The sequence below is a fragment of the Hyaena hyaena genome, unplaced genomic scaffold (genome assembly GCF_003009895.1).
Source record: "Hyaena hyaena isolate Hyena2069 unplaced genomic scaffold, ASM300989v1 scaffold_0, whole genome shotgun sequence".
Taxonomy (NCBI): Eukaryota; Metazoa; Chordata; class Mammalia; order Carnivora; family Hyaenidae; genus Hyaena; species Hyaena hyaena.
The window spans coordinates 7122978-7150110 of NW_024080632.1; the positions used below are offsets into that span (position 1 = coordinate 7122978).

Sequence of the window (27133 nt, forward strand, 5' to 3'; positions counted from 1 at the left end):
GCAGCTGATCCTATACCAAGGGTGGCTCTGTGGGGTCTCATTTAACTCTCGAACCGCCAGGTGAGTGGGCGTTTGGTGTCCCACGTCACAGGTGAGCAGACAGGCTCAGGGATTCTGAGTTCCTTACGGACACAGGACTGATGAGAGGGAGGAGGTGGGGGCCGGGAAGATGTGGGGGGTGGGCAGCATCTGACCCAGCTTGGTCACATTCAGAGCACCCAGATGTAGGCACTGGGTGCTCTCCCCACGTGAGGCCATCCGCACAGCGGGGTGGGGTGGGGAAGACAACGATCTCCTCTCCAGCCCAGCAGCAGGGCTGTGATGGGGGGCGGGGGCGGGAGGGGGGTGGACGGCAGGGGGCTGCCAGGGACCGAAAAGAGGAAAAAAGGCCAAATGCACACCGCTGTTGTGGACATCCTGTCTGAGCACCTCCACCCTTTTTAAAAATCATAATTCTATTGAGCTATAATTCACATGCATAGTATAACTCACCCATTTATGGAGTATCGGTTTTAGAACAATTCCGTCACCTCAAAGAGACCCCGTGTCTATTAACCCTTGCTCCCCTGTGTCCCCCTCTGCAGTCCCCAGCGGTCACCAGTCTGCCTTCTGTCTCTGATCGGACACCTCCTGTCAGCACTCAGTTCCTTTTTATGGCTGACACTTTTCCGTTGTGTAGAGGTGCCGCATTTCTATGACGTGCATGTGTGCGTGCATGTGCCGTTCTGAGTCCCACCACGTCGACGGGAACCCAACACCCGAAGAGGGCAGAGGCCTCACCAAGGTCCCCCTGAGCGCCAAGGGGAGCAGAGCCGGGGCGAGCGGAGGTGTGTTGGGGACATTCTGACCAGTCAGCTGCTGGAGGGTCTTCGGGGAAGGCTGACAGCCGTCGCTGAGCAAACCTCAGCGGGATCAGTCGGGGCCTGCGACTCTAGCATCCCAAGGTGTGCCAGTTTCCATAGAACAAGGGAATCACTTTTCTGATGGGCCCGAGTTAGTCATCGACTTGCTGTGTGACCTTGGACGAGTTACTTAACCTCTCTGTGCCTCAGTTTTGTTTGTATTTTTTTTTTTTTAACTGCGAGTAGTGTCCACTTCTTAGGTTTGTTATGAGGATTTAAACCTAATTGGTGTAGAGTTATAAGGATAGTGTCCAGTGACTGGTGGACACTTAATAGGTGATGGCCACCTTTATTTTCTGGTACTCAGGAAGGCATTTGAGTCCCTAGCTCTGGGTGATGGGGAACAAGCGCTCTTCTCTTCCATCTAGTCCTCCTTTGGAAGGTCTTCAGAAGTAGGGGAAGAAAGTACAAGTCACCCTCTCCCATTTAGCAGATGGGCAAACTGAGGCCTGGATCTATCTGATGTAGGAAGGCGAGAGGGCAGCACGGACCCAGTCCCAGGGGGAGGGATGGGAGCCTGGCTGGGGAACCTTGGGCAAGTTGCCTCTCCTGCCTGCACCAGCTGGCTCTATTACATCACACCTTTTCCAGAAGTGTCCCTGGGAATGGCCAGATCAGTGTGTTCTTGGCTGCGGGAGGTGGGGATGCTGACGATTGTTTTCACAGCTCAGAGAGGAACGGGCAGCTCTCCTCTCTGTTTGCCCACCTTGGCTGCAGCTGCCAGCCCTGGAGTCTGCTGACTGGTAGAGGTCTCTCGCTCCAGAGTCTGTCAGACTGGGGTGGAGACTGACCCCTAGGTGTGACCTCAGAGAAGTCACTTAATTTCCTTAGCCTCAGTTTCTTGCCCCCAGAAATGGGGACGATGATACCTACTGGTCTGGGGATCACAGCTCAGTGCCGGGCACAGAGCAAGGGATCCAAGAATACTAGCTGCCCTTTTGATCGTGTTTGAGGCTGTTATCATAATCCAGAACCTTCTCACACTTTCTGGTCCCCTTTCCCTGAAGTCTTCCTCATTCACGATCCTCCCTGTCCAATCTGGGTTGGTGCCTCCTTGGGATTCTGCAGCCTGGCAGCCCCTGGCGTCTCTCCCCAGGGGCTCATGAGCAGCCTTAGGGCAGGTTTGTACTGCGTCCTTACCTGCAGGATTCCCTACTCTATCCTGTGTCCACTCAACATCCTGTCGGGCACAGGACAGCCCCCCACCAAAGACATACAAAGGGTCATCTGGCCCCAAATGTAAGTAGTGCCAAGGTTAAGAAAGTCTGCTTAAGGATAAAATGGAATGAGACCAATACCTCCCTCATTCTACTTTCTCTACTTCTATTAATATGACCAGGAGAAATTAATTAATCCCACCTGGGTGAAATGTGCTTTATCTAAAAAGCTGTTGTTCTGTATCCGACTGCTACTCAATTGACCTTCAGAGAAGTTGAAAGATTTTTTTTCTTGGTGAAATTAAGCCAATCAGATAAGACCTACCTTGTTTTGGACGGGATGCGCTGAACCTCTGTGGCTTCTACTGTGGGACTTGGCATTCAGCCGTCTTCATGTGTACTTGCCTGGCTTCGATCCATCATTTGATTTGATCGAGACGTTGTGACTCTTCCTCCGGTCATTTGGCAGCGCCCTCTGTAGTGATGCCTCCCGGCTGTGCGTCATCCGAAAAATGCGACATCAGTCTCTTGGTGGATGGCCACGCTGGGCCTCCCCGTGGGGCTTATCATCCGTCGCCCATCAATCAGCCTGCGATGGGTGGGGCTGGCCAGGTCCAGATGGCCTCTGAGCGATTTTGTCCAAAGTTCAGAGAAAAATCAAGGTACTTAGAGCAGGATTAAATCTCAGACCACACACTCCATGTGCAACAAATGGGGACTTTCTTATTTTCCCCTAACCCTCCTTAATTTTTTATTTTAATTCCTTTTTAATGTTTATTTTACTTATTTTGAGAGAGAGAGACAGAGCATGAGCAGGGGAGGGGCAGAGAGAGGGAGACACAGAATCCGAAGCAGCCTCCAGACTCCGAGGTGTCAGCACAGAGCCCGACGCGGGGCTCGAACTCACGAACTGCAAGATCATGACCTGAGCTGAAGTGGGACACCCAACCGCCTGAGCCACCCAGGCGCCCCCAGCTTAATTTTTATTTCAAGCAGCGAGTTAACTGGACGCAATGGGGGGTTTCTCCTGCTCACAGGAGACAAGGTGGGGTGCCGGGTGGGTCTCATGGCCTGCATCCCCCACCCCCGCTAGCCTGGGAGCCCTTGCTCATCCCCACACATGGCCCTTGTCCTAGAGTCTGGGGCCCGTGGCAACCCTTCCAGAGAATGCTTGGAAACACGAGGTGTCTTCCCCCTGCGCGGTGGCCTCTGCCATAAACCCTTTCTCTTGCTTTGCTGTTGCCTCTGGGCACAGAGGTAAAAAAAAAAAAAACAAACAAACACACACACACAAAAAAAAAAAACAGAAAAAAACACCCCCTGCCGGTGGGATGCCCCCTTCCGCCACCCCACAGCGGAGCTCAGCAGTAAATTCCTACCGACTGCCAACTTTGCAGGACATTTGTGAGCCGGGAATTAAAGCTTTGGTAGCTGGAAAGTGCCCACCGTGGCAGTGTGGGCACCCCAGACAGCAGACGCTGTAAATCGGGGCTCCTTCCGCTTGCTGGCTGGCTTTCTCTCTGTCTCTTCGTGGCTCTGTCTCTGTCTCGTCCCCGGGGAGGGAAGGAAGGGGCGGGGAGTGACAAGTTCACATGCTCAGTGGATCCTTCCTCCCCTCACCCAGGCCTCCCCGCGTGCGTTTCCGGGTCCTGCAGACAGAAACTGGCGGAGGGGGGAAAGCTCTGACGATGGCCCCGCGGAGGCCCCGGTCACTGTCCCTGCTCATCCAAGGCTTGCAACCGATCTCTTTCCCAGCGTTTTCTCTGTCATCCGCGGGCTTCTGGGCATCTCTCCGCCAGGGTGGGGCCTCTTCCAGTCTTCGCTGGGAGACACAGGACTTCTGTGACAAAAGCTCTATTTTAATGAGAATAAACACAGCCCCATTATTTAAGCCCTCTCTGGCGGGAAGCTCTCTGCAAGGAGTCTGCCTGTGACTTCCCGCTACTTTTGGGGGGGTTGCGGGTGGGGACTTTGAAAAGCCTCTTTTTATTTTAGAGCAGTTTTAGATTCACAGACAGGAAGTGTGTAGACAGTGCGAGGGCTGCCCGGATACCTGGCTTCCAGGTACCCTGTTATTAACAACGCACGCTAATGGGGTACATTTGTCCCAACTACGGATCCAATAGGGGCGCCCGGGGGGCTCAGTCCGTCTGGCGTCCGACTTCCGCTCGGGTCGTGATCTCACAGTTCTTGAGTTCAAGCCCCAATCAGGGCTCTGTGCTGACAGCTCGAGCCTGGAGCTGCTTCCGATCCTGTGTCTCCCTCTCCCTCTGCCCCTCCCTCAAAGTAAATAAACATTTAAAAACCCAATTATTGATCGCATGTTGGTACGCTGTCACTCCCTGAAGTCCCTGCTCTATTCAGACCCCCTCACTTCTTCCCTACCCTTCCTCGGCTCCAGGGCCCCATCGCGGACGGCACAGCATGTTTTCTCGTTATGTCTCTGTCGGCCTCTCTCGGCTCTGACGTTCCCCACACTCTGCCTTGCTTTGCGTGACCTGGACACTTTCAAATAGTACCGGTCCTGGATTTTGTGTTTTGTTTTGTGTTTCCCTCATGAGCAGAGCGGCGGGACTCGAGGACCCAGGCGGAGACCATGGAGGGGACCGCGGAGGGAGGGGGTTCCCAGCGTCCTCAGCACACACAAGAAGGCCGTTCCAGCTACCAGCACGACTTAGCCCTGCTGATGCTGGCCTGCCCCGCCTGCGTGAAGCCGTGTTTGCCAGGGGTCTTAGTGCAAAGGTCCTTCTTTTTCCCAGCTGTGGGATTTCTTTTCTTTTCTTTTTTTCTCAAGAGAGTCAGACAGTGAGTGGAAGAGGGAGAAAAAACATCTTAAGTGGGCTCCACGCCCAGTACAGGAGCCCGACACGGGGATCGATCCCACGACCTTGGGATCACGACCTGAGCGCGAGTCAAGAGTTGGACGCTCAACTGACGGAGCCCCCCAGACGCCCCGGGTGTGGGATTTTTAAATGTTGTGTCCATCTGAATGCCGCAGGGACCAAGTGTTTATGTTGAGTACTTACTCTCTATGTTTGGTAATTGTCTTTCTGTCTGCAGGTCACTCAAATCTGTCTTGGGGTGAGGGCGTCATTACGCAATGACAAGGATACGTTTCTTCATTCTGTTATTTTCTTTCTTTCTTTGGAGAGAGTTAGAGAGAGCGCGTCAGCAGCGGGGGGTCAGAAAGAGAGGGAGACACAGAATTGGAAGCAGCCTCCAGGCTCTGAGCTGTCAGCACAGAGCTCGACGTGGGGCTTGAAACCACAAGCCATGAGATCATGATCTGAGCTGAAGTCGGACGCTTAACCGACTGAGCCACCCAGGCGCCCTGACAATCATACGTCTCAAGTTGGGTCACTGTCCCTCAGATTCTTCAGAATTTTGCTGTCCAAACCAGTCGCCGGTGGCCACTTGCAGTATTTGGGTTTAAAAAAAATTAAACAAACTGTACAATTCAGTTCCTGAGTTGTGCAAACACATTTCGAGCGGGCAGGAGCCAGAGGTGATGATGAGTGGCGAGCACATTGGACAGCGCAGATGATGGAACATTTCCATCGCATTTCCATCATGGCCCCCGGCCTCCTTGGCCCTCTCCTCCCCCATCCCCACTTCCCAGTTACCCCAAGAACACCCGGTGTGATCAGCATCGTTCTCCATGAGTCTACAGGTATTTACACACCGTACTCTGGTATATTGGGCACTTTGGGTCACCGTTCTTCATAAAAGAAAAAAAAGTCCTTGCCCATCGTACATAAATGTTTCCTTTTCCAACTTACAGTGCGTTGTGAATATCTCTTTGGGCCAATAGATTTAGATCTAATTTATTCTTTGTGACGGCTGCATAACATTGCATGCTGAGAGTGTGTTATGACTTACTCAACCATTTCCGGATTCAAGGACATCTGAGCTTCCAGTTTTTTGTTTGTTTGTTATTCGGAACAGGAATCTAAGACACATTCTCATACACATGTCCCTACCTTCTGGCACCTTTTCTTTAGAGAATAAACCTCCCAGATTAATATTTCTTGGTCAAAGGAATGGGTATTTATGAAATTGTAATCAATATTGACAGATCTATTTTCCAAAAGGCTGTAGCAATTTCTGATCACACCAGCAATGCATGAGAGTGCCCGTTTTCCCTCATATTCACCAGCCCTGGTTGTTATGGTTTTCATGCTTTTGAAACGTTTTGGCAACCTCGTTGTTTTTTAGGTTTATTTATTTTTGAGACAGAGAAAGAGACAGGGAGAGAGAAATAGTGGGGAAAGTTCAGAGAGACAGGGAGAGAGAGAGAATCCCAAGCAGCCACACTGGCCACATGGAGCCTGAAGCGGGGCTTGAAATAATGAATGGTGAGACCATGACCTGAGCTAAATAAAGTCAGATGCTTAACCAACTGGGCCAATCAGGTGCCCTCTCCACCAATAGTTTTTTTTTTTTTTTTTTTAATGTTTTCATTTATTTCTGAGAGAGAGAGAGCATGAGCAGGGGAGGGTCAGAGAGAGAGGGAGACACAGAATCTGAAGAAGGCTCCAGGCTCTGAGCTGTCAGCACAGACCCCGACCCGGGGCTCAAACCCACAAACGGCGAGATCATGACCTGAGCCCAAGTCGGACGCCTAAGCGACTGAGCCACCCAGGCACCACAGCCAATAGTTTTTTGTAATGGCCTTTTATTGTTGCTTCGATTCACATTTTCCTGTTACTGCATCTATAACACTTTATCGCATCTATTTACTGACATGCCGACTGTAAACCCCTTGAGGGCCAGGAATGTATGTGTGTTTCCATCTCTCCTTTCTGAGGGGTCTAAGTTTTGGTTGTTTAGGGTGATATTTACTGACTGCATAAATGAATGGCTTAATTGTGAAAGTCTGGCAAGAATTTCCCTTGGTCTTGCTTGAGGCCAGATGTGAAGCTCTTCCTTTCTCCCCTCTGGCTTCAGCTTCTCCATCCAGAAAAAGGTTAGATTGGATGGCCCACATAGATCCATTCAGCTCAGACAGGATGGCCTTGGCTTTGTAAGTCTCTCAGGACAAGAGCATCCAGGTTGGATGTGGGCTCCCTTGAAGATTGGTCCTGTGGCCCATTTGCTGGACAGCTTGTGGCAAGGGACTCAACCTTTCTGTGTCTCTGCTTCTCCCCTGATAACGGACTCCTTCTTTTCAAGGGCAAGAGAGAGAGGGACAGTTCCGGTGTAGAAGGGTCTCACACTCAGACATCTCGGCGGCCAGGCAGGGGCCCGCTGGGGGTTGGGGGTGCCCTAGGAAGGGGTGGGGACAGTGGCCGAGAGAACCATATATGCTCTGCTAGAGGACATGGTCGGTTAGCTCCAGCCGGCAAAAGTGCGGCCCCGAGTTTGAGACCCTCTCTGTGCTAGAAGGATTTATTATCTTGGCAAGAGTCAGAGACTCTGAGACGTCAGCTACGATGCACTGCACGTGAGAAGACCCGGGTCCCCTCCCCAGCGGGCCACTCACCCCAGCGGGTCGCTCACAATCGAGGCTCACTGCGTGCAGTGCCCCGGAGCCAGCCTCCGTGGCCTGACGAGCGCATGACACAGAGCCCAGGGATAAGTGGGACCCGGGAGGACCCAGCTGCCGTGTCCGTGCTCCATCCCCCTCCCCACGCCGGTCCCTGGGCCTGGAGACGGCTGAGGCTGAAGATGGTAAGACGAAGCTTAATGAATAACCCAGGGGACCGGCCAGGCTGAGCGCCTGGCAGCCGCGGGTGTCACATCAGGGGCTGGCTGACGAACGCAGCCCTGGGCACTGGGAGGGCACAGGTCGGTGACCCGCCCACCCCTCCCGTCTTATCTGCGGTGTGCAGTTTCTGCCGCGTCACCTCTTTTCACTGTAAGACCAAGGACGGCAGCAAGAGCACTTTCTCCTCTTCTAAATATTTTACGTATGTTACCTCATGTGATCCTCACATTACCTCCACCAGGGAAGTTGTATTCTATCCCCATCTTACAGTTGAGAACAAGGCACAGAGAGGGAGGGGACTTACCCGAGTTTGCACAGCAAAGTGGCACAGCTGGTATTTGTGCTGGTATTCCATGGTCTGTGCTCTCACCATCAGGCATACTGCCTCTTCTTCCAGAAACTTCTACGGCTACTATGGCCACTACTTCATATTAGAACAACAAAAAACACCCAAAGCCTAAAAACATGCCTGAGCTTCTTCCTAAGCGAACCTATCCATGAAATGATGGATTTTGGAATCACGTACAGCTGGCCCTTGAACAGCGTTGGGGTTAGGGTGCTGCCCACGTCATGAAGTCAAAGATCGGCATCTAACTTTGGACTCCCCCAAACCCTAATGACTAAAAGCCTCTAGTTGACCAGAAACCCTACTGATAACGGAAACGGTTGAGTAACATGTATTTTGTGGGCCATGTGCATTATGTACTGAATTCTTACCATAAAGTGCGCTAAGGAAAAGAAAATATTGAGAACATCGTAAGGAAGAGAAAGTACACGTAGAGTACTGAGCTGTAAAAACTCCACATATAAGGGACCTGCATGGTTCAAATCCATGTGGTTCAAGGGCTGTCACGCTTCTTGTCTGAGTTCCAGCTGTTTGCTAAGGGCCACTCCTCCAGGAAGCCCTCCCTGACTGTGCCCCAACCCCAGCTGCCCTATGCACACCTTCTGCTCTCTGTCTTCCTAGGAGTGGTTAAGTTGTCACGGAATTGGATGTCTTCCCCTCCCCTCCAGGCCAGAGGCCACCTTGGGGCATGAACTGAGCATTGCCACCTCTGTGTCCCAGCGCCCAGTCCAGGAAAGGACATTTGAGAAGGATGAGTCTGTGTATCGTGCGAGGATGGTGATGAAGCTGCCAAAACGCTCGTCAAGGGTCACGGCCAAGCAGCGCAACATGAGCCCACGCAGCCAGGAGTTAATCATCAAGCCTGGGGAGGTCACGCGTAGTCGTCGAAGGGCAGAGAACCTCTTGGCTGCCAGAGCCTTCCTGGAGTTCACCTCGCATTTTGTATAGAGGGAAACTGAGGCTCAGAGATGGATCTGACTAGCTCAGTTTCACCCAGCGACAAGATGTACATTTGATCATGTTATTCCTCTGCCTATGGCCCTCTGTGGCTCCCTAGTCCCCCTGGGTAAATTCCAGGCTCTGGGATGGCATAGGCATCCCTGCAGACTCTAGTCCACATCCCCAGCCCCAAACCTGCTTTTGTCCAAGAGCTTTTCCCAGCCCCCTGGGGCCAGGTGCGGTACCTGTCCACAGCCCCACCCCACCTCTGCCTCCTAACACGCGAGAGCACACTGATCGTAAGTGCTCCCTGGTGGCGCTTTGGGGCTTCACGAGGGCTGGGGACATAGTGTGTTGTTTGAGGCTAAAGTCTCAGCGCTCGACACACAGTAGGTGTTCAATACATATTTGTTGAATGAATCCACGGTTGGCGTCATTCATCTGAACAATAATAATGATTTGGGTTCCTATGTTGGGTGTAAAATAGTAGGGGCTTCAGAAAAAATTACGCCTTCTCATGTGACACATAACAATTGTGTCTTTGTCCTTTGACCTAAGCTGACCTGACAGTGGCCCAGGGATGGTGGCTTGGCACACAAGGCAAGCACTGGATGGGGGGTAAGAGATGTCTGTGCCGCAGAAGACGGGGTCCAGGGTGTCTCTTGCTAGCTGGGTGGCCTTGGCTGAGTGAGTCTCCCTCTCTGAGCCTCAGGTTCTTCTTGTGTCCATTAGGACCATGGACAGCGCATAGGGGGCAGTGAAGGTTGAATCTTCGTTTGTTTTGTTTTATTTATTTTTTATAGTTTATTGTCAAGTTGGTTTCCCTATAACACCCAGTGCTCATCCCAACAAGTGCCCTCCTCCATGCCCATCACCCACTTTCCCCTCTCCCCCACCCCCTATCATCCCTCAGTTTGTTCCTAGTATTTAAGAGTCTCTTATGGTTTGCCTCCCTCCTTCTAACCTGTTTTCCCTCTCCCCCTCCCCCTTCTTCCTCCAGCTGGGAGCTGTCCCTTTAACGTGGGAGGAGGGGCCAAAGCTACTGGAAGCCACGGGAAGCAGGGCAGAGCCAGTGCTGGGGCAGGCTGGGGGGCCTGGCAGGCTTGGTGGCCAGGCAGGCTGGGGGGCCGCAGACTGGAGCCAGGCTGGGTCTGAGGACTGCTCGGCAGGAAGGTAAGGCAGTCTGGGGCCCAAATGGTGCCCCTGGGACTCCGTGTGCATGTGTGAATGTGAATGTAAGGGAGTCTGGAAAGTTCTGGGGCAAAGACCTGGTGGGTGGGCACAGAGTGAGAGGGCATGGGTGTGACACCCTCCCAGGGACACTGATTTAACTCCGGGGGCTCCGGTCTCACCTGCTTGGGAAAGAAGGCTGGCTGCCAGGGACTCTGACGGCTGGGAGCAGGTCCTGCCTGCCAGAGGGGCATTCTGCCAGCCAGTGTCCCGGGCTGTGCCACCCAGGTGGCCTTGGGAAAGGCCGGAGGGACAGAGGAGCGGAATCAGCAGATGACCTTTTTCCTAACTCACACCTCAGCAGGTGAGGAGAAGTCAGGCTTGCTGGCCCTGAACCTAAGCCCCAGGTCGCACTGCATTGCCCCGCATCAGGGGGGGCCCGGGGCTCCCACCTCGGCCCGGTGGTTGCCCCATGTGGTGAGAGCCATGAGCCCCTAGGCCAAGGTCTCAACTTGGCTCCAGACCTCAGTCTGGGTGGCCTGCGCCCTATGGGCATCTGGGCCTGATAACGCTGTTGACAGTTGAGGCTTATCCATTTGACTGGTGGATGCTGTCCTTCTTTGGACTGATAGTATAGCTGACAGGCTGGAGGAGGCTAGGAACTGAGCCAAGAGCATTTGGCGCCTCAGGACAACTGGCAATTAGTATGGAAGGCTCACCACTGCCATCACCACCACCACCACCACCTCCATCACCATCACCATCATCATCACCATCATCGTCATCTAATAGAGAAAGCATGGCATGGTGTTAAGGGCACGGATGCCGAGTTTGAATCCTGGCCTTGCCATTTCCAGCTGTGTGACCTTGGGGAGGTTACCTGAACTCTCTGGGCCTCAGTTTCAATCTCTATACAAGGAAGCTAGTAGGTGAACTTACCTCAGGGTTATTGTAATGATTATCCAAGATGTTATATAAGGTCGTTGGCCCAGTGCCCGGCTGGCAGTGGACCCCACATAACAATTAGCTATTATTACATGTCAGGTGTGGAGTTGAAGCCTTCACCTTCTGGCCTCACTTCACCCTCACAGTGACTCTGTGAGTCACAAGCTCTTCTCCTAGTTCGTTGTGTGGTGAGTTCATTCTCACTTCTCAGGTCTCTGTGTCAATGGCCACTTCCTGCAAAAGGCCTTTCCTGACCTTTCTATCCAAAGCAGGTCCCCTTGGTCTTCTCTTTAAGACTCCTATATGTGTGTTTCCTCTTAGCGACTTTCACCATTCCTGATTATTTTGTTGGTCTATACAGTTATTTGTTGAGTACGGGTCTCCCCCATCAGCTCCAAGAGTAGATATCCCTCCTGCTCACTAGGTGTCCCCAGTTCCTAGGTCAGGGCCTGCAGCATAGACTTGCTAGAGTAAGGGTTAGCACACCCGCGTTGTTAGAAGGCCGCAGTGAGATACTGCCTCCAGGGACTCCGCTGACATGTGGCATATACTAGGGACTCCACAAAGGGAGGCTATTACTATTGTTAATCACATCATAACCTGCGAGTTGGGGACTGTTATTATTCCCATATTACAGAGTGGAATATGGCTCAGAGAAGTTGAGACACTTGTTTGGGTCACGCAGCTAGGAAGACAGAGCTGGTGTCTAACTCTGGTCTCTGACCGCAAAGCCCAGAGCCAGGCTGAGGCCCAGGCTGAGGTACTGGGTTTGGGTGACCCACGGGACCCTCTCCCTCAATGCCATGCCCAGTTCGAGAAGGGCCCCTGGCGGAACTGGGTGGCGTGGCTCAGACTCTGCCCTGCCCGGGGAATCCCAGGGCCATCCCAACAAGGCCCCAGGTCAAATCCAGGGGCAGGAGTCCTGAACTCTCTGGCGGGGCAGGGGCGCAGGTGACCAAGGAAGTGTGTGTGGGCGAGAATCCCGGGGCAGTGGAAGGTGGGCCAGGCTGCAGCGCTCCTCCTACCGGCAAATAGTGGAACTGCAGGCGTTGGCCCAATGCTTTTCTGCCCCAGGGTGAAAAAGAAGGGTTGCTTTTGCACCTTCAAAAGACCCCTCTATTTCCCTCCTCTTCCCATTTTGTCCCTTTCTGTTTCTCGCCTGTTCCCACTGGTTCATTCACTAACTGTGCCTTTGCTTAAAACCTCCTGATGTCTTCCCGCCTCCAGTAGAGTTAGAATATTCCAGTTCCTCTCTTTGGTCCAGGAAGCCCTTCCAGAATTCCCTGCCTGCTCTCCTTGCTCACCTCCTCTGCCCAATCCCTTCTCCCTGCACCAGCATGACCCCAAGTTCATTTCTCTCTCAAGGTGCTTCCACCTGCTGTTCCCTCTGCAGGAATGCTTTTCCTTGCGCTCCCTATCATCACCTCTCCAACAACTCCTTGGAGAACTTGCAGATCGAAAGGGAATTCAAAGTCCTCTCAACCAACCCAAAGACGCAGGTCCCATTTGCATCCTGGTTCAAACTGTTAGGATCCCCAAATCACTGCCAGCAAAGCCAACCATTTATCCAATTTAATGAGAGGGATGGGAAGGTGAGCAATGACCAGATATTTGATGATATTCAGAGACGATTATTTACATTTTCAGAAGTGACAATGGTATTGTGATGATGTTTTATAAAAAATTAGCATCGTTGAGGTAGAATTTCCATAAAATCAAAATCACCCCACTTTGAGTTAGAATTCACTGGGGTTTGCACAAATGTGTACAGTTGTGAAACCATGCGGCTACATCATTTGAAAAGAGTTTTTTACTCTTACCGATATGTGCTGAAGTATTTCCCGATGAAATAATACAGGAAGAAAATATAATAATCATAATAGGGGCGCTAGGGTTGGTTAAGTGTGGACTCTTGATTTCAGCTCAGGTTCATGGATTCAAGCCCGTTTCTGGCCACCACTGGCAGTGAGGAGCCTGGTGGGCGGAGCCTGGTGGGTGGAGCCTGTTGGGGCGGGGCCTGTTGGGGCGGAGTCTGGTGGGCGGGGCCTGGTGGGGCGGGGCCTACTCAGACAGAGCCTGCTTGAAGGGAGCCTACTTTGGATTCTCACTATCTCCTCTCTGTCTGCCCCTCCCATGCTCACACTTTCTCTCTCTCTCTCAAAATATCCTTTAAAATAATAATAATAAAAAAGGGGGGAAAATAATAATACAGGAAGAAGGGTGGGTGCAGGTATGGATGAAACAAGGCAGGCCATGTGTGCTTGCTAAAGCTGAGTGATGGGCTGCATAAGAGCTTCATTATACAGTTCTTGATATTTGGCTATGTTCAAATGTTCCAAAATAGAAGTTTTAAAAAAGTTTTTTTCTCTCCTGATAGATTGTTTCTGACTGTGTTTGCTAAAATACCACCCCCTGCCTGTCACCCCTATTTGGGTGAACTTTTGTGATCCTGTCTCCCCAACTAGAATGTGAGCTCTGGCAAAGCAGGGGCTGCCTCTGACTTGGGCACCCCTGGGTCCCCAAACCTGGAATTGCCTGGCACACAACAGGTGCTCAACAAAAGGGTTTTTTGCAGGCGTGCTTGAATGAATGAATGAATGAATGAATGAATCTTGTTCAATCATCACCACGTACTGGCCACGTTCTATATCCCCAGCCCAGTGGGCAGCCCCAGTTACAGAATGAAAGGGTCCCTGGTCTAAACCTTTTGGTCCAGACGGGGCAACTGAGAAGATAGTTGCCTGGAGTCTCACAGCCTGGCAGCCAGATAGGGCTACGGAGCCTGGCTGAGGCTCTTTTCCATCTACCCCTCCCCTGCCCTGGTGAAGGGGACTCGTGCTGGAGCAGCCTGGGCTATGACAGTCACGTTCTTCCGCAGGCTATCAGAATGGAGAGCTCCCTGACTGAGTGTGCTAAGGGTGAGCACTTCCACACGGTCACTCCTCTGCTGGAGAGCTGGGCACTATCCCAGGTGGCAGGCACGACTGTGTTCCTCAAGTGTGAGAACGTGCAGCCTGCTGGCTCCTTCAAGATCCGGGGCATTGGGCATTTCTGCCAGGAGGTGAGGTGTGGGCAGGGGAGGAGATGTGAGATATTACGGGAAGGAGGAGGAGGGGGATGGATGCAGGCTGGATGGGGGCAAAGGCAGGGGAGGAGAAGCGGGCTTGTACAGATGGGAGGGGCAGGAGGAGGGGTGAGGAGTGGGCTGGGGGCGGTCTAACCCCATCCCACCAGGCTCTGTGACATCTGCTCGGGTCAGCCCCTAAACTCATTCCTTCTCTTCCCAGATGGTCAAGAAGGGATGCAGACATTTGGTGTGCTCCTCAGGTGACGCTCAGGGCTGGGTCCTCAGCACTGGGTGTGGGGGAGGAAGAGCTGGCTGGAGCAGCTGTAGATGTCCAGGGATCACCCTCCTCTTAAAGATTCAGCCTCATCAAGGTCATGGTCAAATGGCCACTTCTATTGCTTCCACAGGGGGCAACGCAGGCATTGCTGCTGCTTATGCCGCTCGGAAGCTGGGCGTCCCTGCCACCATTGTGCTACCTGAGGGCACCTCCCAGCATGTGGTGAGGAGGCTGCAGGGGGAGGGGGCTGAAGTTCAGCTGGCTGGAAAGGTAAGGACCCCAGGAAGGAGAAGCTGGGTGGAGTGGGCTGCTTCCCTTTACCCTCACCTCACCCACACACATTTTTAAAAAAATTTTTTTTTCTAGGAGAGAGAGAGAGAGAGAGAGAGAGAGCGTGAGCAGGAAAGGGTCAGAGAGAGAAGGAGTCGCAGACTGAAACAGGCTCCAGGCTCTGAGCTGGCAGGCAGCACAGAGCCCGACACGGGGCTCGAACCCACGAACCGCGAGATCATGACCTAAGCGAAAGTCGGACGCTTAACCGACTAAGCCACCCAGGCGCCCCACCCACACACATTTTTTAAATGAATTATTCCTGGAGCCCAGCCTTCTCATAGGATGATCAGCTGAGGGGCAGGAGTGAGGCATGATGTATATTGAGGGCTAGCATCTCCCACCTCTACCTACCTACCTCTACTTGCCCTGCATGAACCCAGGAGAAACAGGAAACTGATGGACCACGAGTTCGTCCATCTCTTATATCCTCACTAACACTTGGTATTATTCATTTAAAAATTGTTACCATTTAATGAGACAAAATGTTTAGAGAAAGTAGATGGCGGCATCATTTCTCATTCTGAGACCACCCCAATAAGAAAGGTGCCCACTGCCAAAGATATCACTGGCTCAGCCTGTTATTGAATAAATAGAGATGCAAATATGTAATCCTACCTTACTGGAAAGAAGAAAAAAAAATCCTCGGAAAGGAGATTTTTTTTTTTTTAAGCATCCAAATTACAACTAAAAACCATGCCATGGTACCTGAAAGCTGGTCCTCAAATGCTCAGTGTCCAGTTTCCTTCCTTGCTTTCTTCCTTCTTTCTTCTATTTATTCATCCATTCAACCATCCTTTCATCCATTTCCCTCTTTGCCTCCTTCTCTCCCATCCATCCACCTACCCACCCACTCATCCATCCATCCATCCACCCACCCACCTCCCCACCCACATCCATCCATCCAGCCATCTAGCCATCCATCCAACCAACCACCCACCCACTCATCCATCCATCCATCCGTCCATCTGTCCATCCATCCATCCATCTGTCCATCCATCCATCCACCCACCCACCAATCCACTTATCCATCCGTCCATCCAACCATCCATCCACCCACCCACCAATCCACTTATCCATCCGTCCATCCATCTGTCCACCCACACACCTACGCACCCACATCCATCCATCCAACCAACCACCCAATCACCCATCCATCCATCCATCCATCTGTCCATCCATCCATCCATCCAACCATCCATCCATCCGTCCAACCACCCACCTATCCACCTACCCACCCACATCCATCCATACATCTACCCACCCATCCAGCCATCCATCCATCCATCCATCTGTCCATCCATCCATCCACCCACCCACCAATCCACTTATCCATCCACCCATCCATCCATCCATCCGTCCATCCACCCACCTATCCACCTACCCACCCACATCCATCCATACATCTACCCACCCATCCAGCCATCCAGCCATCCATCCATCTGTCCATCCATCCATCCAACCACCCACCAATCCACTTATCCATCCATCCATCCATCTGTCCATCTATCCATCCAACCAACCAACCAACCACCCACTCATCCATCCATCCATCCATCTGTCCACCCACACACCTACATACCCACATCCATCCATCCAACCAACCACCCAATCACCCATCCATCCATCCATCCATCTGTCCATCCATCCATCCATCCAACCATCCATCCATCCGTCCATCCACCCACCTATCCACCTACCCACCCACATCCATCCATACATCTACCCACCCATCCAGCCATCCATCCATCCATCCATCTGTCCATCCATCCATCCAACCACCCACCAATCCACTTATCCATCCATCCATCCATCCATCCATCCATCCATCCATCCAACCATCCAACCAACCAACCAACCAACCAACCACTCATCCATCCATCCATCCATCTGTCCACCCACACACCTACACACCCACATCCATCCATCCAACCAACCACCCAATCACCCATCCATCCATCCATCCATCCGTCCATCTGTCCGTTTATCCATCAATCACCCATCATTCTCCCTCCCTTGTTTCCTCCATCTTTCCCTCCTTTCCATTTCTTCCTTCTTCCTTTTTCCTTCTTTCCTACCATCCGATATTCATTGAACTTATACTATGTGTCCATAGTATGTTAGAAGTAGGATATAGAGATAGTATGGCTTGGTCTCTGCTCTCACAAAACTCCCCGGTGTTGGGGAGACACACAGATAAGCGGACGGTGATAAGAGAATGTGATGTGTTGTGATGGGGAAGCACAGGGCCCTGAGGAAGAACAGAGAAGGCATATTGTTTGTCAGTGATTGCTGCTAGATAATGCTGTGTAACAAACAGCCCCCGCATATCAGGGGCTTATGAGAAACATGATGTCTTGCTCATGGGCCTGTAAGTGGGCTAGGGTGGCTCTGCTTCAGGCTGGAGACAGGATTAGGGCACATGTGCTCCACACGCTTCTTGACCAGTGGTCACCTGGGACTTGTTTTTATCCAGGTGAATGTCAGGAACAGTGAGAGAAGAATGCTTCTGAAGGCTGTGGCTTAGACCCATTATGGTGTCAATTCTGCCACATGCCATTTGCCAAAGCAAGTTCCACAGCTGGGACACACATCAGTGGTGGTGGAGAATGTTCTCTGCCCTCTCTAGTGGGAAGAACAGTGGTCGCATGGCAAAAGGCATGGATGTGTGATTCTAATGGAGGGAAAGAACTGGGCAGTGGTCCAAACTGCCACCAGGCTATGCCTCAGACTTGGGGAGATGATCCAGGAAATGTTCCCCAAAAAGTGTCCCCCTGGGTTGGGTCTTGAGAGGGAAACACAAGCCCTCCCATTGGAGAAAGGGCAGAGGGGGTCTGGGTGGAAGAAAGAGTAAGGGAAAGGCATGGGATGGGAGCCAGCATGGTGCATCCCATTCCCCTGGGGGAGGGGTGACAGGTGAGGCCCGAGAGTGGGGGTGGGGATGGCCGCCCCAGTGGGCAGGATGGCTGGCAGGTGAGGCTGGCATAGGTTTTCACCTGAGGCCAATGGGAAGCCACGAAAGGATTTTGAGCGGGGGAGGGACACGATGAGATGCTTGCTTTGGCTGGTTGTGGTCAATGGACAGGAGGCACGAAGCCTGTGAGGAGGTGGCTTTTCCAGGTGAGTCACAGGCTGCGTAGTTTTGAGTCTCATTTTTGTCTCAATAACTCAAGAGAATGAGGCCCCTGTCTTCGGTTATATGAGACATTCTTTGTGGACAGAGACCGTTTCTTTGCTTTCTCTGCATCCCCCGGCACGGGACTGGGGCCATTCAGAAGACCTCAGGCTCTGCTCCAGCCTCCAACAGTCTGACACTTTGGGCTTCTGAGACCCTTGGTTTCTCTTTAGGTCTGGGACGAGGCCAGTCTGAAGGCGCAAGAGTTGGCTAACAGGGATGGTTGGGTGAACGTCCCTCCATTTGACCACCCCCTGATCTGGTAAGGTTGCTGCCCCTCACCCAAGAAGCCTAGAGCCCAGACCCTCGTTGCGTTGGGATCTTCCCAATGGACAGAAGGGGAGACTGAGGACTAGAAAGGAGTATAGGCTTAGAAACCAGGCACACCAGGGTTCAGGCCCTGCTTCTGTCACTTGTGAGTTGTGTTACCCTGCAAAGTATCTCACCACCCATGCTTCAGTTTCCACATGTGTAAAATGGAAATGTGAATAACAAATCCTGTTTATTGAATGTACTTTGGGATGCATTTGATCCATTTGATCCTCCCCAAAGTCCTAGAAGTGAGTGCTTTATGTCCATTTCACAGGCAAGGAGGGGTCAAGGAACTTGCCTGAGATCACACAGCTAGGAAGTGTGATCTCAGGCAAGCCCAGAACTTGAGTCAGCTGGTTCCAAGTGACATGCTGAGCCCCTCTTAAGCACACACTAACTACATCTTTCCAAGGTTGTGGAAGGGATTAAATGGGACAATGTCTGAGAACATGTCTGGAAAAGAATGAGTGAATGAATAAGTTGAATGAATGAAAGCTGAGTGAACTAAGTGTTGCTGGGGCTCCTCTCCCCTTGATGTGGGTGGGGATTGGGGTGGTGATGAGGAATCTGTGTATATGTGAGCCTTTGGGAATGGGGGTCTTGCTCAACCTGCTTCCTCCTTCCCCTAGGGAAGGCCATGCCAGCCTGGTGCGAGAGCTGAAGGCAGCACTGGGGACCCCACCAGGGGCCCTGGTGCTGGCAGTAGGCGGTGGAGGGCTCCTGGCTGGCGTGGCAGCTGGCCTGGTAGAGGTGGGCTGGCAGCATGTGCCCATCATCGCTGCAGAGACCCAAGGGGCACACTGTTTCAATGCAGCCGTCAAGGCAGGCAAGCTAGTCACACTGCCAAACATCACCAGGTAGGTGTGGGCTGGGGACATTTGTGGGGGGCTGGAGGATGGTGGTGTTATTGTCATAGGGTGTCTCAGTCCCAACTGGTAGAGGCAGGGTGTACACAAGAGGTTCTACTTCACCTGGAGACTCCAACCACAGAAATGTGGATCTCAGTTAGAAGGCAATGCCAAAAAAGTAGATGAAGAATATGATTTATTTAAGTTTCATGAATTAAAAGACAAGTTTCATTGATGTGTATCATTATAAAAGAAGTCTAATGCGTGGCAGATAAATTAGGAAATATAGGCAAGCAATAAGCAACAGAAAACAAAATGGCACCTTCAGTCCTACCATCCAAAGATGAATGATGGGCTGCTTTTTCTCAGTCTTTGTTTTCTTACCACGCACGCATAGTTGCATACAGGTAAAATGTGCCTGGCATATATACTAGATGCTCAAAAAATGTTTGTGAAATGAATGAGTGAATTGATATTATATATCTCTCAAAGAATCCCAAACAGACTCTGCGCCATCAACATAGAGCCCAATGCAAGCCTTACACTCACAAACTGCGAGATCATGACCTGGGCTGGAATCAAGAGTCAGACATTTAACTGACTTAGCCACCCACGCATCCCCTTTTCTTTACCATCCCAATCATCTTTATTAAGCACCAATTATATGCAGGGTTCTGGGTGGCCAATTAGAAAAACAACTCAGTCCTTACTTTAAGGGGTGTTATTGTCATAGGGCTTCTTATACCCAACCAGTAGAGGCAGGGTTTACACAGGAAGTTCTACTTTACCTGGGAACACCAACCATGGAATGTGGAACTCAGAAGGCAATGCCAAAAAGGTAGATGAAGGTATGATTTATTTAAGTTTCATTAATTAAAAAACAGGTTTCATTGATTTGTATCATTATAAAAGAAGTCGAATGTGTGGCAGATAAGTTAGAAAACGTAGGCAAGCAATAAGCAACAGAAAACAAAATGGCACCTTCAATCCCTCCATCCAAAGGTGAATAATGGGCTACATTTTCCCATTCCTTTTTTTCCACTATGCATGCATAGTTACATACAAGTAAAATGTGCCTGGTATATACAGTAGGTGTTCAAAAGATGTCTGTGAAATGAATGAGTGGATTAATCTTATATATATATATATATATATATATATATATATATATATATATATATAATCTTATACACACACATATTTGTTTAAGGTTTATTTATTGATTGAGAGAGAGAGAGAGCACAAACAGGAGAGGGTCAGAGAGAAGAAGAGAGATATCCCAAACAGGCTCTGCACCATCAACATAGAGCCTGATCTAGGGCTTAAACTCAAACTGTGAGATCATGACCTGAGCCAGAATCAAGAGTCAGACATTTAACTGACCGAGCAACCCACGCATCCCCTAAGTCATCTTTATTAAGCATCTAATGTATATAAGGTTCTGGGTGGCCAATTAGAAGAACAACTCAGTCCTTACTTCAAGGAGAATTCTATCTGGGGGTGCCTAGAGGGTTAAGTAGGTTAAACATCTGACTTCGGCTCAGGTCATGACCTCATGGTCCATGAGTTTGAGCTCCACATCAGGCTATGAGCTGTCAGCACAGCCTGGAGCCTGCTTTGCAGTCTCTCTCTCTCTCTCTCTCTCTCTCAAAAATAAATAAACATTAAAAGAATAAAATACTAAAGTCAAACAAAGGAGAATTCTATCTGGATATATGAGTCTCCTTCTTGTCTTTTGGTACCATCTCTGCTCCTTTCTGGCCCCATCCAGCCTCCAGTATCTCTGTGCTGCTTTTTCCTGAAAATTATTTGTGCCTCTAACTTCTGAGCCTTTCTTGTCCTTTCCACCAGAAATACCAGCCCCTCTTGCATTGGTGAAATCCTCCATGGTTCAGCTGGGCAGTTGCCACCCACATGTAATGACCCCAAAGGCACCCTGTGTCACTCTTCGGCCGTGAAAGAGCCTGTGGATGGGCTCGTTCGGTACCTAGGAGTGGTGTTGCTGAGTGTCCTTGTTGCATTGAATCCTTTGTCTGCTCCCAGCACCCCTGCTGACCTACAGGACTCTTCGCCCCTACTCACACTCATCGGTACCTCCCCCAGGCTTCGGGCCCAAATCCGGACTCCTATAGGTCTTACCCCAGCCTCTGGCCTGTCTGCAAGCCCCTTGGATGGGTCGTGCTCTTTCCTACCGCTGACCTCCGCATGAGCTCTTTCCTCTGCCTGGAACACTCTTCCCTCTGCCCTTGTCTCCTTGCAGCTGGGATCTCTCTCTCCTTTTTTTATTTTTTTTAATTTTTTTTTTAATTTCTGAGAGAGAGAGAGAGAGAGAGAGAGAGACAGCGTGAGCAGGGGAGGGTCAGAGAGAGAGGGAGACAGAATCCGAATCAGGCTTCAGGCTCTGAGCTGTCAGCACAGAGCCAGACACGGGGCTCAAACCCACAAACGGTGAAATCATGACCTGAGCCGAAGTCGGACCCTTAACCAACTGAGCCACCCAGGCACCCCTCAGCTGGGATCTCTTACCCCAGAGAGACTGTCCCCACAACCTTGCCTACCAAAGGTCTCCCTCTTCGTATCTACTTATTACATGTTTCCCCCTGCAGACTTTATTCTCATTTATTTCTGTTTATTGGCAGTATATAGTTGACCTATAATACTATATTCATTTCGGGTGTACCGCACAGTGATCTGGGAAGCCTACATTCTGCTATGCTGCCCGCCGTAAGTGTTGTCGCCTTCTGTCACCAGAGAAAGCTATTAGTGTAGTATTGGCTCGATTCCCTGTGCATTACTTTTCATCCCCATGGCTTATTAATTTTATAACTGGAAGTTTGTACCTCTTCCTCCTCTTCACCTATTTCGCCCATCCCCCCAACCCTCTCCCCTCTGGCAACCACTAGTGGGGACTCTGTAGTTATGGGTCCATTTCTCTCGTGTAGCTGTTGGCTTGATTCTTAGTAACGGCGATAATGGTAACCGCCGCTAACGCTTCTGTAGAATTTACAGTTAACAAAATGCTGGGCTCTCTTCTAAGCACTTGAAATGTTTGCACTCCATCCCCATGACAATCTCATGACCCAGGGACTATGACTATGTCCGTTTTTCAGATTGAGGAAACTGAGGCTAAGAGAGGTGAGGCGACTTTCCCAAGGTCACACTGCTAACACAGAACCTAGGCTGGAAACCAGGTGGTCTGGCTGGGGCTCTGAAATCTCGGGGCTCTGAGCCAGCTCTGATGGGCTCACCAGAGGCTCCCCTGGGCTTGAGACAAACTTGAACCAGTTACTTACTCTCTATGAGCTTCCGTTTCCTCATCTTTAAAAGGGAGTTCATAAATTTCTTTCTTTAAAAATTTTTTTTAAATCTTTATTTCTTTTTGAGAGAGAGAGAGCACAAGCAGGGGAGGAACAGAGAGAGCGGGAGACACAGAATCTGAAGCAGGCTCCAGGCTCTGTGATGTCAGCACAGAGCCTGATGTGGGGCTTGAACTCATGAGCTGTGAGATCATGACCTCAGCCGAAGTCGGACGCTTAACCGACTGAGCCACCCAGGTGCCCCGAGAGTTCATAAATTTCTAACTCAACGGCTGATAATGAGAATTGAAAGAGAAAATGCATCCATCACCCTATAGAGGCTCAGTATAAAAATTAGTTATCATATAGACATGATAAATAGTTATTAATGAATAAGATGCAACAAAAAAAATCCATTTCTGTCCTTGGGTTCCGGGGTCTGTGTGAGGAAGGGCACAATCATGGTTATACAGTCAGTGCCTCTGTCAGTCACTCGTGACTCACCCGATTGTTGAGCACCTCCTCGCCAGTGCTGGGCTAGGCTCTTGCCGTGCTGAGCCCCGGCCCGTGGCTGGATGGGAAGGGGGGCCTGGGGCTTGGAGGGCTGGGTCCGTGAAGGCCGAGGTCCAATGACTCGCCAGCTCTTCCCCACGCCCCTGCGCTCTCTGCCCTGCATGCCCTTTCCTGCAGTGTGGCCAAGAGCCTTGGTGCCAAGACTGTGGCCGCGAGGGCCCTGGAGTGCACGAAGGAGCTGGAGATCTTGTCTGAGGTGGTGGACGATGCCCAGGCTGTGAGCGCTGTGCAGAAGTTCCTGGGTGAGTAGGCTCGTCCTCCGTCCCCAGGCTCGGAGACTCATGAGGCCCCCGCGTCCCCTAGAGATAGCGTGCTCTCCCTCGCCTGTATCCTCCGTGCCTACCACAGGGCTGGGCAGCAGTAATGACCAAATAACTGCATGTTGAGCGCATGGAAGAGGCGTGCGCTGGGCCGTCTCCAGTCTCCAGATCTTCCTTCTGGCCGCCCACCCCTGGCCCCTGTCAATTTCATGTGACTCAGGGCTACTCAGTCATCATGGTGCCTCCTCCAGGCAGCCTCCTCCAATCTCCCACCCTCGTTCTGCCTGGGTTAGAGACAGCCCATGCACCAGTCTCTTTGTACCTCGCTGGTTCTCATTCTTCTACGGCACTTGATGCAACCCTCGTGAGGGTGGGGCCTGGTGTTTCCTGTGTACTGTTGTGTCCCCAGGGCCTAGCACAAGGCCTGGCAGGGAGTGGGCTCTCGATAAATATTTGTTGAATGAATGGGTGAATGTATGAGTGAGTGGAAAGGTAGATAATGGATGGATGGATGGATAGATGGATAGATGGACGGACACATTGATTAATGGACACACTGATGGATGGACAGACAGTCCAATGATGGATAGGGGATGGATGGATGAATGGATGGATAGATAGATGGATACACTGATTGATGGATACACTGATGGATGGACAGACAGAGAGTCCAATGATGGATAGAGGAATGGATGGATAGATAGATGAAAGGTGGATGGATGGATGGATGGATGGACGGATGGATGGATGGATGGTCGGATTGATGGATGGAGAGAGGGTCAGACAAATGATGGATTGTGAGACGGCTGCCTGGCTGGCTTCATGGCTTGCAGTGCTCAGAGCCTACAGAGCACTAACAGGTTCTTCTCCCTTTCTCTCTTCTCCTCCACCCCCCCCTCCTCCTCCGGGCAGATGACGAGTGCATGTTGGTGGAGCCAGCCTGCGGGGCAGCTCTGGCTGTCATCTACTCAGGCCTCCTGGGGAGGCTCCAGGCTGAGGGCTGCCTGAGCCCCTCTCTGGCCTCGGTCGTGGTCATTGTGTGTGGAGGCAACAGCATCAATAGTCAAGGGCTGCAGGCTCTGAAAGCCCAGCTGGGGCAGAACTGAGGGCTCCTCGTCTGGATGGACACACCTGCAGCTGGCTGAGGGGCGTCCGTGTTCGTGGATGACCGTGGAAGCTGGCTGCCAGCTTCCTCCTACAGGAAGCCCTCCTGCTCCCTGTGGCTCCCCCGCAGCCCCGACCAATCAACACTTTCTGGGTGTGATTTGTAATACGGGCTGGCCCAATTTTCTTGCTCCATGAGCTCACGGAAGACACACGGCAACCTGGAGGCTGGCTCTGTGGTGAAGCGCCTCTTGCTACATCACAGGGCTTGGGCGATAACTCCAGGGAAGCTGAACTCCTGCCAGGGCTTCTGTCACCTGGGGGACCCGCTCGGGAGGAGGGGGATGCTCAGGCCTGGACAGGCAAGGACAATATCACCGGTCTTTACCAAGTCCTTGAAAAAAATTTTTTAACATTCATTCATTTTTGAGAGACAGAGCACAAGCAGGGGAAGGGGCAGAGAGAGCCACACACAGAATCTGAAGCAGGCATCGGGCTCCGAGCTGTTAGCACAGAGCCTGATATGGGGCTTGAACCTACAAACTGCGAGATCAGGACCTGAGCCAAAGTTGGATGCTCAGCTGACTGAGCCCCCCAGGAGCTCCTTTACCAAGCGCTTTTTATGTGCCAGAACCTCCTTCTAAGACCTCTCCATTCACTGTCTTCTTTAATGTTCACAAAGGTCCTACCTTTGTGAAGCAGAAACCATTATTATCATTCCTGTTCTAAAGATGGGGAAACTGAGGCACAGGAAGGCGATCGAGACCCACTGAAGGTCATAGGTGGAATGCGGCCCAGCCAGGCTCAAACCCTGTGGTTTTCAATATGACACCTTTGTGTGCAGGTCGGTGGTGAGGGGACACTGGGAGAGGAAGTAGGAACCTCAGGTTGGTTTGGGTACCCCTGTGGGTCACAAGGTGGGTGGGTGCTGGTGCTGGAATTGGGCACAGCCGACCTGTGGGAAGCATCGTTGAGGAGGGGAAGTTAGAATCTTTTGGAGCCACCAGGGGGCAGCAAAGCGTCTCTGATGGGGAAGCCTGGCTCTGGGCTGGGACGGCGGGGACAGGCCCCTCCAGCCTCCCTGGGATCTGCCCCTCAGGGGCCTTCACCCCAGCTAGGGGCGCTGGGGTCCCAGAGGTGGCTGGGGCCCACAAGCTCTTGGCATTGGGAAGCCCTATCCCACCCTCACTACCCTGCTGGAAACAGGGCTCCAAGGGTGTGGGGTCCACCTGCCCCTGGCAGGTTCCCAGGCTGCCCAGTGAGTCCCCCTCTGCTGCCTCAAGAGGGCTGTGTGTGCTTGGGCAAGTGCCCTACCTTCTCTGGGCCTCAAAGCCTGTGCCTCTGTGCTGGCTTCCCACCTCTTTTCCTTTCCCAAGCTCTTCCCCCTTCTAGGCACCTCCTCCTTCCTTCAAGAGAATTTGAGAGCTGCAGTGAGCTCCCTCTGCCTGTGTCCCATTCTCTCTTTGACCCTGACATTGCCCTTGATTGCCAGGGTTGTCCGTCCAGAAGCCACTGGGCCCTGCCATATTTCCTGGGAATCCTACAGCGTGAGCTCCCCAGAATCGAGGGGGCGCTGGGAGCCCCAGCTGTGGACCCAGCCAGAACTGAGCCCAATGCCTTTCCTCCTCACTAGCCTTGAGCAAGCGATGCTCTGCTTCAGAGCCTCAGTGTTCTAATCTGTAAAATGGGTGGTTTGCGAATTCTTGCTATGGACCTGGCATATTTCAACCAGTGTTAGTTCTTACGACCCCCTGAGCATTCCTCCCCCGCAATGAGGGGTGGGGAGGAGCTAGAATTTATTCGTGCCTTGGGTACTTACTGTGTGCAAATGGGCCTTAGCAGTCATTTAATCCCACAGTTACCCATGTGGTAGATACGGTTACGTGCATTTTTGTAAATGGGGAGACTGAGGCACAAATGAGTTGAGTGCGTCCTTCAGGTCACACAGCTGAACTAGAACCCTGATGTGTAAACCTCCGAGGCTCACATATGTAACTGCTACTCCTCTCATGCTTCTCCGTGCTTCTAAATCCTACGTGTTTTCAAAGCTCACTGGGAGGGCGGCCTCCTCCCAGAAGCCCCACGGGATTGCTTCCATGAGCGCTGCTCTTCCCTCCGCCCCGTCCTGCACCAGGTGAGTGACAGAGCTCACGGCAGTCCCAGGTGCTGTGCCTCCCAGGCTCTGCCACCGGCCACACTCCTGGGAGACTCGTCAGCTGCTGTTTGCTCCCCTCCCGGCCTCACCAAGCCAGAGATAAGACGCCGAGGGGCCTGTTGGCCCGGTTCAGATAACGCCCGTCAGTGACCTTACCTTAGCCCTTCCTGGCTGACACCCCGGGAATGCCAGGGACAGGGCGGAAGCGCAGGGAGGCAGCGAGGACACGGATGGTGGAAGCCGAGGCCGTGGATGCCACGTGTGGACGCTGTGGCCCTGGTGTAGCAGGACGGGCACTGGGCACGGGGACTCCCCCCATTCTGTGCCCTCGGACTGCTCCGTGGGGGAAACGGGGGGCCCGGAGGAGGTGTGCGTGCCTGCCCCCCTCCCTGCCGCCGCGGGGGCCCCTGCGCTGGGCCGCAGGCCCCCTTGGGCTCCCTGTGTGTTCTAGTAGCTGAGGTTTCCTCTGGCCCCCTCGCTGGCCTGTCTCCAGAGGCCCCCCTCCATCTAGTCCTTTATTCCAGCCTTCCAGAGGGGTGACAGGAAGCTTGGAATCCAGACAAGGCGGGA

The 27133-nt window shown here is 52.0% G+C and overlaps 1 protein-coding gene across 2 annotated transcripts; it reads left to right on the plus strand.

Moving 5' to 3' along the window:
- Nucleotides 1–12: 12 nt before the first annotated feature.
- SDSL (serine dehydratase like) lies at nt 13–24690 on the plus strand. 2 transcript variants are annotated; one of them, XM_039246994.1, is made up of 8 exons: nt 13–60; nt 14045–14227; nt 14454–14493; nt 14641–14780; nt 18189–18277; nt 18957–19184; nt 23162–23286; nt 24217–24690. In XM_039246994.1, the coding sequence occupies exons 2-8, from the start codon at nt 14054–14056 to the stop codon at nt 24408–24410; spliced, it is 990 nt and encodes a 329-aa protein (XP_039102925.1). In that variant the 5' UTR covers nt 13–60; nt 14045–14053; the 3' UTR covers nt 24411–24690. The 2 variants fall into 2 exon arrangements, with proteins under 2 accessions (XP_039102925.1, XP_039102846.1); XM_039246915.1 differs by lacking the exon at nt 13–60 and adding an exon at nt 10186–10224.
- The last annotated feature ends 2443 nt before the right edge of the window (nt 24691–27133 follow it).

Bases quoted from the DNA above. Each gene is read 5' to 3' on its own strand.
- SDSL (XM_039246994.1), top strand. From the start codon at position 14,054: ATGGAGAGCTCCCTGACTGAGTGTGCTAAGGGTGAGCACTTCCACACG. The intron at 18,278-18,956 runs GTAAGGTTGCTG...TCCTTCCCCTAG, and splicing joins TTTGACCACCCCCTGATCTG to GGAAGGCCATGCCAGCCTGG. The intron at 23,287-24,216 runs GTGAGTAGGCTC...TCCTCCGGGCAG, and splicing joins CGCTGTGCAGAAGTTCCTGG to ATGACGAGTGCATGTTGGTG.